Raw genomic sequence first — 13,198 nt, 5'->3', positions numbered from 1 at the left:
ATCTAGAATTCTGACCCTGAAAGACCTGTTAGTCTGCCCATTAGAAGTCCACCTGCACTCCATGTATCATCCTGAATCAGATGCACCTGTTTGAGGTCGTTAGCTGCATAAAGACACCTGTCCACCCCATACAATCAGTAAGACTTTAACTTGTAACATGGCGAAGACCAAAGAGCTGTCCAAAGACACCAGAGACAAAATTGTACACCTCCACAAGGCTGGAAAGGGCTACGGAGCAATTACCAAGCAGCTTGGTGAAAAAAGGTCCACTGTTGGAGCTATCATTAGAAAATGGAAGAAGCTAAACATGACGGTCAATCTCAATCGGAGTGGAGCCCCATGCAAGATATCACCTCGTGGGGTCTCAATGATTCTAAGAAAGGTGAGGAATCAGCCCAGAACTACACGACAGGACTTGGTCAATGACCTGAAAAGAGCTGGGACCACCGTTTCCAAGGTTACTGTAGGTAATACACTAAGACGTCATGATGTGAAATCATGCATGGCACGAAAGGTTCCCCTGCTTAAACCAGCACATGTCAAGGCCCGTCTTAAGTTTGCATATGACCATTTGGATGATACAGAGGAGTCATGGGAGAAAGTTTTATGGTCAGATGAGACCAAAATAGAACTTTTTGGTCATAATTCCAATAAGCGTGTTTGGAGGAAGAAGAATGAAGAGTACAATCCGAAGAACACCATCCCTACTGTGAAGCATGGGGGTGGTAGCATCATGCTTTGGGGGTGTTTTTCTGCACATGGGACAGGACGAGTGCACTGCATTAAAGAGAGGATGACTGGGGCCGTGTATTGTGAGATTTTGGGGAACAACCTCCTTCCCTCTGTCAGAGCATTGAAGATGGGTCGTGGCTGGGTCTTCCAACACGACAACGACCCGAAGCACACAGCCAGGAAAACCAAGGAGTGGCTCCGTAAGAAGCATATCAAGGTTCTAGCATGGCCCAGCCAGTCTCCAGACCTGAACCCAATCGAAAATCTTTGGAGGGAGCTCAAACTCCGTGTTTCTCAGCGACAGCCCAGAAACCTGACTGATCTAGAGAAGATCTGTGTGGAGGAGTGGGCCAAGATCCCTCCTGCAGTGTGTGCAAACCTGGTGAAAAACTACAGGAAACGTTTGACCTCTGTAATAGCAAACAAAGGCTACTGTACCAAATATTAACATTCATTTTCTCAGGTGTTCAAATACTTATTAGCAGCTGTATCACACAAATAAATTGTTAAAAAAATCATGCATTGTGATTTCTGGATTTTTCTTTTTAGTTTATCTCTCTCACAGTGGACATGCACCTACGATGAAAATTTCAGACCCCTCCATGATTTCTAAGTGGGAGAAATAGCAAAATAGCAGGGTGTTCAAATACTTATTTTCTTCACTGTAAGTATGTGTATCAATGCGCCTGTTTAACCACTTGTCCTCAATAGAGTCCCAGGTGAGCTGGAGCCTATGACACAACTATTCCTCTCTCGATATTCAGTATTGTCAATACACAAGTAGATTTTATGTGGTTATTATAATATTAGCTAAGCTCTTCTATCTAGTATGTGTGTCATACAATAAAAATAAAGGAATAAGGTATTGAATGAAGGTGTACAAATAGATATTTTGGTAAATGATTTTTACCTTGCGGGAGCTGTAGTGGGGGTGTTTGGCCAGTTTGATGTCCATACTGTCCAGGAACATTGTGTCTGTCACTTTCCCAACAGTAATACAAGCTTCATCCAGAATGGAAATGATTCCTTTGTGTGGCTGCTCCACCAGGTCCACAATGATCTGGTTATCGAAGTAGTCAATCTGTAAATGAAAAACACACAGACATTGTTGAGCTGGAGCATCATTAGGAATGTTTTTTTTTGTCTCTCACGTGTTGCCATTGGATCCCCTCTCGATTATATTCGTTTTGTTCCTGTTGAAGGATCAGCTCGATGAAAAGTTGCTGCAGCTTTTCATTGCAGTAGTTGATGCAGAACTGCTCGAAGCTGACGAAAACAACAACAAAAATGTCAATTATTATGTACAGTAAACCTCGGATATATCGGATTCAATTGTTCCCACTGGTTTTGTCCGATATAAGCGAAATCCGTTATCATATTATATATCATGTTATAATCCGTTATATGCGTATACCGGAAAATGTCCGTTTTACGCATATATTGGATTTATATCCATTATATGCGTATATCGGATTTTATCCGTTATAAAAAGGCACTTCCTTGACTATGTTTCCAATGTACCTGGATGCGCAGGCAACGCTGCAAATGACGTCGTATAGCGGCCTGTCACGATTCGGCGAATCGGAGCGCCAAGATGCGGCCATCCGATATATGTGAGGAAAATTTAATGGAAATGCATTGGAACGGGACTGGAGATTTTGTCCGAAATAGGCGAAATCCGTTATAAAAAATCCGATATACGCAATGCATTTTTATTGTAAATGCATTACAGAAAAATCGGTTCTTTTTTATCTGTCCGTTGTGAGCGAATTTCCGATATATCCGAGTCCGATATATCCGAGGTTTACTGTATTATGTGTTTCAATTTAAAGAAATATTCAAACAACTCCGACCTGTTGTTGTCAAAGATCTCAAATCCATAGATATCCAGGACGCCGATGACTGTGTTTTTCCCATGAAGCACTGGGTTGTAGTCTTTCACCTCAATGATGTTGTTGATGCGGCCTACAATCCACCCAAAAAGTCTCTCATAGAGAGCCTACATTGAGAGAGTAGTATAAAGGAGACACCAGTGACCAAAATACTACAAAGCTCAGTTAAAAGGAGACAATTATATATTACATCACTGATCCAAATATAAGACAACAACCTCTTTTTTAAGACATAGTTTTGGCCAGGCTTTGTTTATATAGTAATCCCATGCTTCACTCCAATTTTACACAATTGTTGTGCATTCAGAAGACGCATTCAAAGATGTTGTGATAATATGTAGTATTCTATCCTGGTCACTAGGTGTCAGTAATGTTACTATAATATTCGGTGAGAAACACAACCACCAAACTTGTTGTGCCTGTAACTCACGCCAAGCTATAAAGATCAACTGTGAACCCCTGACATCACTTCCTGACTGCCCGCCACTCAGCTCCCCCAGGGAACACATGTAGCAACACACACAAGCATCGAGCTTATGTCTTAAATGGCTTATTTTCTCTTATTGTGTCTACTATATTGGGTAATACGAGTGTAAAGGTGCCTATAGGGGTGTTATTTCATGTGTAGAGAGCTCTAATCTAAAAAAAACTGTATTTAGAAGGTCGTAAACAGGTTTTCTATGCTCTGACTACAAAAATATTCATTTGAGTTTGGAACCAATAAACTACGATAAATGAGGGATTAGTGTACTGTAATGTACCTTGCTAAAAGCGTCCCGTCCAAAGCAGGCCTCTTCTTCTGTGTGACCCTTCTCTATGACCTCGCCACCCCCAGTGGCTACAGTACGGTACAGCAAGCTCTTGACGACCTTGTCTGGATCTGTGGCAGTCAACTCTGAGATGTAGTTGACAGATTCAAGGTCCAAAACTTGAACACTCTCACCATCACTCTCAAATGGCACATTACCCTAAAAAAAATAGTTTTTTTTTTAAAGACAGCACAGCATCATGATGTTACGACAAATACAACCAAGTAAATAATTACCAGATGCAGGATGGAGGCTAGAATTTGATATATTGACAGAATCTCTTCTTTGGAGAAGCCAATTACTTCCAGTGCATTCATCACAGCTTTGTGGCTAGCATGGTCATTATTAGAGGTCTACACAGGGAAAGAGAACCGATAAGATCAAAATTAAATAAAGTTAATAAAAAAATGTAACGATATATAACTCACAGTGGATGTAGATCCCTCTTTAGTGTACACATAAACACTCGGATCACTTTGCAGGTGAAATGAGTCATTTGATCCACCTCGCAGTAACTATGGAAACACAGCAAACACATCCACTCTCAAGCATTACAGAGCTGCAAATATGTGACTTCTTTCCATATCTGTTATGTTTTGCAGCCACAGTGCAGATGAGATCTTCACCTGATAAAATGAATGGAAGTTCCTCTCCCCTTCTTGCTGTTGGACCACCCTGGACTTCAGCAGAAAAAAAACAATGTATAAATGATCTGTAATACAGTTATAGCAATGCAAAAGTGAACAATGAAACAAGACACCATCTATCCATTCGTTGTCATCCATCAAACAACTCATGAAAAACGGGGAAGGTGAGCCAACAGTGCCATCAAGTGGCCAAGATGCGCAACGTGGGATTTAGAGGTCAACACAGGGCTGACTTTTCCTTCTGGATGATCAAAAATATAATAACCAGGTGACTACATTTAGTATCTTTGTTTACATTCTAACTTCCATTCTAAGTGATAATAAGGGTCATTAAACATAATTGACTTTTTACACAAATAATAAATACATTTCTTTATTCAGATTTTATGGTTTTGGGTGTAATTTTAGGCCTGATATATTCATTCATTCATTATTTACTGCTTATCCTCACAAGGGTCGCGGGGGTGCTGGAGCCTATCCCAGCTGTCTTCGGGCGAGAGGCGGGGTACACCCTGGACTGGTCGCCAGCCAATCACAGGGCACATATAGACAAACAACCATTCACACTCCCATATGGACAATTTGGAGGGCCTGATGTGTGGGATACAAACGTAAACACACATCTGACATCGGGCCTACCAAAACCTACCATTTTCTATTCTGTCATCTACTGTATAGATTTAGTCTTGTTGCTATGGTAATAAGCAAAGCAACACTTGGTAATAAACTCCTAAATAACCAATGTCTATAAGTGGGATTCGTGAGAGAAATAAGTTGATTTTTCATCATCTTTTAAGAAGCTGATAAATAAAGCAGCGTTAAGAGCCATTTATTAACATGAAGCACACCAGCTTTTCTATTCGTGGATGTTCCTTCACACCTCTTTTTCATCTCCTCATGAAACATTCATGCCCATAAGGGAAAAAAAAACTTAAAATTCGACACATATATATCACTCTCACCTTCTCCAGCAGGTAGTTGTTGATGTGTCCCCCTGTGGGATCACCATTGAAGTTGAAGTTGATGTCCATGTACTTGCCGAAGCGGCTGGAGTTGTCATTACGATTCGTCTTGGCGTTCCCAAAAGCCTCCAGCACGCAGTTGGACTTCAGTAGCACATTCTTCACACTGATGTATCCCATGTTGGTGGGGAAAGAGTGTAAATATACACTTCACATTTCAGCAATCATACTTAAGAGAAGTCAGTGTACAGCCACTATGGTGTACTCTCACTAAGAGAGTACCGAAATAAGTTTGCTTTGCTTGGTGAGGCATAGCGGAGGTTGTGTGTCATTGTCTGCACGAGTGCTGCCGACAATGGGGAGCTGTGGTTCATTGAGTGAAACATGAGTTCTGATGGCTCTAGACCTGAACCCATTCAAGCACCTGTAGAGTATTCTCAAGTGGAAGGTGGATGAGAGTATGGTGTCTAATATTCAACTACCCAGGAGGATTATAGCTTGGGTTAAGCTCCTCCCCCTCCAAACCCGCATGCAAAAAAATATATATACATAAATATATATATATGTAAAATATATATAAATAATTATATAATACATTTATTTTATTTATTAATTTCATTTATTAAATACATGTATTTATTTATTAATAAATAAATGATAAATTATGATTAATACATAAATAAATAAATAATAAATAATTAATATAAATAAAATCTAACCTCACATCATGGCAACACAGACAAGAGTCCTGTTTGTATACAACTTGTTCAGAGCCAGTACAGCACCTTCTCCTGATTTTGGATTAACATTTGCAATAAAAGTGATTCCAATAACACTCCCCATCTCTCTTACATTGTTCGCTAGAGACAAAGGAAGCTAAATAGCAAACCAGTTGATTCTCCAGAAAACAGCGTTTCAGCCTAAAATTGTAACTGTGGTTTCCCTGTTAACTGTGTTGTTGTATATTATTAATAATCAGTCATGGTTACTTGATTAGGTTATGTGTTATTAGTGCAATTGGTTTCTCCATTCCTATTTGTCTGTTTTGCCTCATTGAATGTAAAGAGTTCTTCAGTTGCTGCACTATATCACTTCTATCTTTGTCGAGACAGACACGGCGGTAGCTGATTGTTGCCTGAGCACAAGGAAGTTGAACTGGTCCGTATGAATCATTTTAACATGAATTTTTCACCTTTCGACCTCCGCCCTCTGACTTGGGTTTGTGATGGCTGCAATGTACTGCATGATGTATTTACTGGCTTCTGTTTTCCCTGCACCGCTTTCACCTTAAAAACACACAGACAACAAAACATTTATGTATTCAATGTGAATATGAAGTGAATATACATTAAAGGGACACTACTGCTAAAAAATAAGAAGGATCATTTGAAAATACTGATTACTGTTAAGGGTGCTGCAAAATAACTTTGTGAAGCGATACTTTTCTTGCAATTGCCTATTAAATTCTCAAGAAAGCACATGGTGTATGTATTGTTATCTTTGTATGCTCATTAGGCTTATTCTAGTTTTTATTCTATTTTTCGGCCCAGAAAAAGAGTCATTGTATGTTTAGTTAACTCACAAGGTCAAACCACAATGGGAACACAAAGGCTGAAAGGGCTCATTAGTGGATAAAGAGAAAGAAACACATCAGGCAAGTTATATAAGCAGGCTACCAATGCTATGATATACATGGTGCATTTGTAGATTGTGCTACAGTAGCCGAATATTTTAGAGTACAACACTCATAATAATAAGCCACTAATCATGACTTCATGGACGTGAAACACACAAATTGAGTAAGGAGACCAACCTGATATGACAATGCAGGTGTCTTTAGCTCTTCTCTTCATGGCTTTATAGGCAGCATCAGAAACCGCAAAAAGATGAGGTGGGTTTTCATACAACTCACGACCACGATAAGCGTCAATCGTATCTTTCCCGTAAATGTCCATCTCTCTGTACGGGTTCATAGAAACCACCACTTCCCCGATGTAAGTGTAGATCCGACCCTTCTCAAACCTGGACACACAAAAGATTATATCGATGGCTTAGCTCTACATGCACACGATATGGGAATGGTTTTTTTTTCACATGTACAAAACTGTGGTGAGACCAGCCATGTTGTTTGGTGTAGAGGTTCTCATTGGGAGTGACCATGATGGATAGGATCAGGAACGAGTACATCAGAGGGACATTACATGTTAGAGAGCTACTTTGCCAGTATTAGTGTAAAAAAGTTGCTGTCAAAGAGACACAACAAGCTGCAGTTAATCATGACCACTAAACGAGAAAGATTATGACCCTGTGTACATTTGATAAAAATCCAACACAAATTCAATATTGCACACCCATTTGTGTCCAACAGATTGAAAGGGGGGCCCCATTATGCGAAGAGATACATCATCGGCAAATAGTAATTCTGCTTATAGGGTTACTATACAGAGTGAAAAGAGTGGTTGGGCTCATTTGTTAATATTTTAACACTAAGGCTGAACTTCAACATTGCATCAAACCTTGTCAAGCTGCCAGGAAATGGCACAAGAGTGTGTACAGACTGAAAGCAGGAAATGAAACTTGTCAGAGCCTATAATGGTGGGGTGGCTTACATGATGGGGTGAAGATACAGTATATCACAATTGTAAATTAAAGGCAAATGAGTGTGTTACCAGGCAGTTGATAGATTATCACTACTATAAAATTGCTTGAACAAAAGTATAAAAAAGAACATGATTATGTTAAAATTGTACTTATTTTACAATGGCACTCATTTGAGAGGGGACCTCTAGCAATGCCAATCAATGTAAAAAAAAAATCAGATTTAAACCTTTGAGGGTGTCAAAGGACAGAACTGTTGATCTTTCAAACAGAATTAATATCACAAAGTCCTTCATACAAAAGCTATTACATCAGCGCTTTACAGTTTCCTCATCTTCCATGTCGGCGCTTACCTCAGTTTGAGATTCTCCATAAACTCCTCCATGGTCACCTCATCCAGAAGCACAAAGTCTGACTTCCCAAACTCAAGGCCCTCCATCTCTGCCATCCTTTGTCTGGATCCGGCAAATAAGAGGGAGGGGGAAAAAAAGATGTATAGGGAACAGAAAGTGACTCAAAAGAAAAAGAGAAGTACAGCAGACTGAGGATACAAAGTGATGGAGGCGTGGTGAGCTCATTTGGTGGCTTCGCTGCAGTTGTAGTCTTGTGGTCGAAGCAATAGCGCGTCACCCTGTGCAGAGCAGGTTCTAGTTGGAGAAACATCTTCTAGGGGCTTTTTGGGGAAGACCAGATCAACATATCAAGTCATCTAATTTCATGTGTTAATTTGTTGTGATTGCATGCAGTATTTGTGGAAAAAGGCATCAAATAACCAAGTGACTACAACAAAATATAGGAAGCTTCTACAAACTAATTAGATTTCTGGCTTTTATGGTTACACAAGCATTACTTTTAGACCATTATTACGTTTACTTACCTGCAGTTTGACCTTTATATATGGTACAACAGAATTGAAAGATATCTTGCACCACAAAAACAGACAACGTCAATTCAATGTATTAAATCAACTTTATTACTTTTTTTTTTTTACTGACAAACATTGGACATTCAAGGAAGAGCTGATCAGGGGATGATTGTCAGCTTTAAGTAAAGATGTTCAAGTCTCAAGTCAGGGCATGTCGAGTCAAGTCTTAAGTCATAGGCTTGAAATTTTCCTGTTGAGTGTCAAGTCCTGAGTCACTGATGTCAGTCGAGTTGCAAGTCTTTGATGGTATTGAGTCAAGTTGAGTCAACAGTCCCTGAAAATTGTGACTCAAGTCCACACCCAAGGAGACCTGCTCTGTAGATTCCCTCAGGTCGAGCCATCAAGACTACCCCAAGGAGATGTCACACACCAACCACCTTTGTATGGTCTGGGTATGAGAATTTGCAGCCACCATTTTGAATTTGGTTCAGGGAGTTGAATAGGCCTTTAAAATAAAAACAAACAGCAATATTTGTACATAATTATTTCAAACCAGATATCTTTATAAAATATATTGCAAATATTTTAGCAAATATTATACTAAATTGTCATTATCCTCAAGGGTTAACATGCGTTCAAGAGTGCAGGCTATGACTAACTGCTGCACTCACCACTAGAGGGCACCATACAACAACAACAAAAACATTGTTGCCCCCCACAACCTAAAGTCAGCATTAACGCATTGATTAATATGGCTATTTCTGAAAGCATGTAGGTGGTTTACCTATAACCTTGATATTAAAGTCAACAGCAAGGCCTCAAACGGACTCACATCTCTCTAGCAGACACTCAAGGAGAGAACAGAGCCACGGAAACCTCAGTCTCGCAGGTCGGTCTGCAGCCATTATTGTTACACTCCTGAAACACATCTTTCCTGAACACTAACCTGATTCTCTTTGTTCCACGAGTACCACAGGTCAGCTGAAGGACTGGACCAGGCCTTTGCTTTACCTCATGTCAAACCTGTTAAATATTAAGTTTAGCCATTATTTTAACATGACATAAAACCAAAAGGTATATAAAAGGTGGATTAGTACTGTCGGAGGTGTACCTAAAACCCCGCAATGAAGAGTCACAAGCAGGGCCTCTCAAACAGCCTCACATTTCTCTAGCAGACACTTAAGGAAAGAACAAAGCCAGGAGAAGGCTTAGTCTTGCTGGTAAGTCTGCTGCCAAAGTCTGAATCATGTTTTTGAGTAATACTAACCTCATTTCTTCAGTCCCACAGTGTCAGTCAGGAGGCCTGAACATGGCAACCCTTTGCTTCTCCTTGCAAGTCCTGTAAAGGATGTTTCAGGTTTTTTTCACAGCATTCAGTCAATAAAACAAACAATGCTACTGAGTATACTGTGGTTAGTTTGTACTATAACCTTGTTGGAGGTATACCTATAACCCTGCTAAGAAATATTCATAAGCAGGGCCTCAAACTGCCTCACGTCTCTCTGGCAGACACTTAAGGAAAGAACAAAGCCAGAGAAGGCTTAGTCTTGCTGGTAAGTCTGCCGCCAAAGTCTGAACCGTGTTTTTGAGTAATACTAACCTCATTTCTTCAGTCCCACACTGTCAGTCAGGGGGCCTGAACATGGCAGCCATTTGCTTCTCCTTGGAAGTCCTGTAAAGGATGTTTCAGGTTTGAGTCTACACATTTTTCACAGCATTCAGTCAATAAAACAAACAATGCTACAATGCTAATATACTGTGTTTAGTTTGTACTATAACCTTGTTGGAGGTATACCTATAACCCTGTTAAGAAATATTCATAAGCAGGGCCTCAAACTGCCTCACATCTCTCTGGCAGACACTTAAGGAAAGAACGGAGCCAATGCGGGCTGAGTCTTGCTGGTAAGTCTGCCGCCATCATTGTTATGCGCCATTATTAAATATACCAAGATTCACAATACAATACAGTTTAAGTGGTAGGATTCAATATAGCGCTCATTTACGATTAAGAGAACCTTACCTATTCATGTTGACATGCGTCGCTTGACACAAATCTGCAACAATAGAAAAAAAACAGTGTGAACTACAAAAGTAGCCATGTTGAGCTGGCTCGCAAGTAAAGTACACTACTTTACACACATTACTATAGTTGTTTTAAACCCCATACAAAGGTAACCCCACTCCTTACCTTAGTAAATACTTATAAAGACGTAAACGAGGTAATGGAAACACATATTGTAGGTTAGATGGCTTCAGATTCGTAACCCGAATGTTCGTAGCTGCCACCTCGTGCCGTTCAATGTTCACTATCGGATTACCCGGATGTGACGTAAGGCTAGTTAGTTTCCCTGCTCCACCAGTTGGGAGCAGTAAAACGCCGCACGCGGCTTTAAGGCGACTTCTTCTTCTTTATGACGGGTCGCTACTAACACAACGCCACCTACTGTACAGGAGCGTGTATCCTGTAAGGGCGACTGCGGGAAATGAGGAAAAACGTGAATGGAAAACAACCAATGCATTTCTAAGCTACATGGCTCACACATTTTATTGGTTTAAAGAATTATAAATACAGAAATTGGAAAAAAACACGACGACGAAGGAAAATAACATTGTAGCACATCATCAATAGGGTAAAAGTAACCTGTTTTACAGCAGTCACAATCCCTATTAGTGGGTGAACAATTCAACGTGCTTCCCAATGATGCTAATCTCAAACATAAATTATCATAAAATAAAGAATGTGAACTAATTTAAAACAATGCTACTGAAGTACACAGGCCTCTATTTGGAATATTTCTGTAGGTTTGTTATGTAGCGTGGGAAATGATTGTTTCCAAAAAGACAGATACATTGCGTTGGCAATGGTGGACAATCCCTATGTAGGAGGGCTTTCATAACGCAATGGACTGCAGTTGATGGTGGGAGTTGGCAGCTCTAGAGCGTCCTCCTCGCTGGTGCTCGTGGTGTGTGTGACTCACACGGTACCGGTGCACAACAATGACGGCCATAGAGAAGCAGATCCCTTTGTGACCAGAACCATCAGCAGACATTGAAGATCTATTCAAGCATTGTTTTCCTGGTGTTGTCATCGCCACAGCTGACATGCACTGTGTTGGGAATAACATCCAAAACTGAAAATCCACTGCACTAACAAAAAAAAAAACATTCAAAAAGGCCTCCAGGCAAGTGCAGGCAGGTAACTCCGGAAAGTCCTACTGCAAACTATCAGAGCTACAAACCATAATTCATCTGCTGACTGCCCTGACTTGTACATTCCAATAGTTTTACAAGTTACATTATGTAACTGACTGTGTTCCATATGGCTTGTATGTAACTCTTGATCTATTCATTATAAAGCAATATTAATACCAATGGGAATGCATTACATTTTTTGCTTATCTATCTGCAACTGGATAACCTACTGGATAACTTGTGTATGATTTACTTCATGAGCATTTAATCCTTGAATGTGATGTAGGTGATTTAGTTTATTTTGAACATGCTAAACATTGGCATACATCACATGTTTACATAATACAGTACAATGACCTATGCATCACACTGACAGCGTTGATCACAATTAGTGGCTTTGTGAAAGCAGAATATTTGATCACAATGCTGCAATGACTGTGCTAGCATACAATGGAAAGCTCATTTTCTCAAAACAGACAGTTACTCATCGTCCTCCCACTGTGCTCCTTGTTATCAACTGTTGCAAAATGCATGTCTGAACCAATTATGTAAGAGATGTTTTTTTAATGTCTAACTTTTTATATCTGACTGCTGTGACCCGTCTCGCTTTTACTCATGTTTTAACCAATGAATGTTGTATTTTGGTGTGTCTTCTACTCTGTTTACTTGCTTTATTCAACTTCATTCTTCTGTAAAGTGTCTTTGAGTATTTTGAAAAGCGCTATACAAATAAAATGTATTATTATTATTATAGATGTAGCATTTTCTGTGTATACATGAGAATATGCATGTTTTAATACGTGTTTTAATGAGTGTGGGGATACAGGTGGATGTAGTGTATATTTGTCCCAATGTTGTAGTGTATTTTATAGATTTTTGCAGTCAGGAATACTTTTGTATTGCTTTTTGTACATGAATGTGACATGAAATAGCACCCCTATAGCAGAGGTGGGAGAATGTCAAGTTTTTAATCCCTAGTCACAAGTTAAAAAGTCAAGTCAAGTCGAGGTCCCAAGTCATTAAATTTTTTGTCCTTACAAGTCATAAGCACTGTTTATCCATCCATCCTTCTATGCCGCTTATCATCACTAGGCTTGAGGGAGTAAGCTGGAGCCTATCACAGCAGACTGTGGGTGAGAGAGGCGGGGTACACCCTGGACTGGTTGCTAGTCACTCGCAGGGCACATATAAACAAACAACACTCACATTCACACTTATGGACAATTTAGAGTCGCCAATACACTAACATTCATGTTTTTGGGACAAAATAGAACAAATGAATGTCTGAAGATGTTGAAGATATTTTCATTCTACCTAATTAACTTTGTGTGGGAGCGTGTGTGTGCATGCATGTGCAGTCTGGCGCTCACAGAAATGCACACCACACCCTAGTTTGTTCTTAAACCCGATGGGACATCCAAAGCCGCAGCCATAGCCTCATTAACATTTTACTCAAAACACTCACTGAAAATGTTAAGTATTTTCAAGTCATTAGACTAAA

At 39.8% G+C, this 13,198-nt stretch overlaps 1 protein-coding gene, 1 long non-coding RNA gene and 1 other non-coding gene across 4 annotated transcripts in view; all 3 read right to left on the bottom strand.

Moving 5' to 3' along the window:
* The window catches only part of myo1g (myosin IG), a 36,407-nt gene extending 27,948 nt beyond the window's left edge, over positions 1-8,459 (bottom strand). For both annotated transcript variants that reach the window (XM_058047512.1, XM_058047513.1), the window contains exons 1-11: positions 7,994-8,459; positions 6,856-7,064; positions 6,235-6,328; positions 5,043-5,208; positions 4,060-4,113; positions 3,862-3,948; positions 3,670-3,786; positions 3,386-3,592; positions 2,586-2,731; positions 1,884-1,998; positions 1,643-1,813 (exon numbers count right to left, since the gene is read on the bottom strand). In XM_058047512.1, the coding sequence (XP_057903495.1) occupies positions 1,643-1,813; positions 1,884-1,998; positions 2,586-2,731; positions 3,386-3,592; positions 3,670-3,786; positions 3,862-3,948; positions 4,060-4,113; positions 5,043-5,208; positions 6,235-6,328; positions 6,856-7,064; positions 7,994-8,088 (1,461 nt within the window). In that variant the 5' untranslated portion in view covers positions 8,089-8,459. The remainder of the gene's footprint in view (positions 1-1,642; positions 1,814-1,883; positions 1,999-2,585; positions 2,732-3,385; positions 3,593-3,669; positions 3,787-3,861; positions 3,949-4,059; positions 4,114-5,042; positions 5,209-6,234; positions 6,329-6,855; positions 7,065-7,993) is intronic.
* A 131-nt stretch (positions 8,460-8,590) lies between these two features.
* On the bottom strand, positions 8,591-10,840 carry LOC131101773 (uncharacterized). Its single transcript, XR_009119303.1, has 7 exons — positions 10,694-10,840; positions 10,526-10,559; positions 10,106-10,177; positions 9,773-9,844; positions 9,617-9,683; positions 9,452-9,528; positions 8,591-9,010 (listed from the first exon to the last, which is right to left on the bottom strand). It is a non-coding gene; the product is annotated as an uncharacterized LOC131101773 (long non-coding RNA).
* Positions 9,935-10,070, bottom strand: LOC131102456 (small nucleolar RNA SNORA9). Its single transcript, XR_009119450.1, has one exon. It is a non-coding gene; the product is annotated as a small nucleolar RNA SNORA9 (small nucleolar RNA).
* Positions 10,841-13,198: the final 2,358 nt, after the last annotated feature.

The sequence above is a fragment of the Doryrhamphus excisus genome, chromosome 14 (genome assembly GCF_030265055.1).
Source record: "Doryrhamphus excisus isolate RoL2022-K1 chromosome 14, RoL_Dexc_1.0, whole genome shotgun sequence".
Lineage (NCBI taxonomy): Eukaryota > Metazoa > Chordata > Actinopteri > Syngnathiformes > Syngnathidae > Doryrhamphus > Doryrhamphus excisus.
Note: the sequence above shows the minus strand (reverse complement) of the source record. Positions and strands in the feature narration are given on the sequence as shown.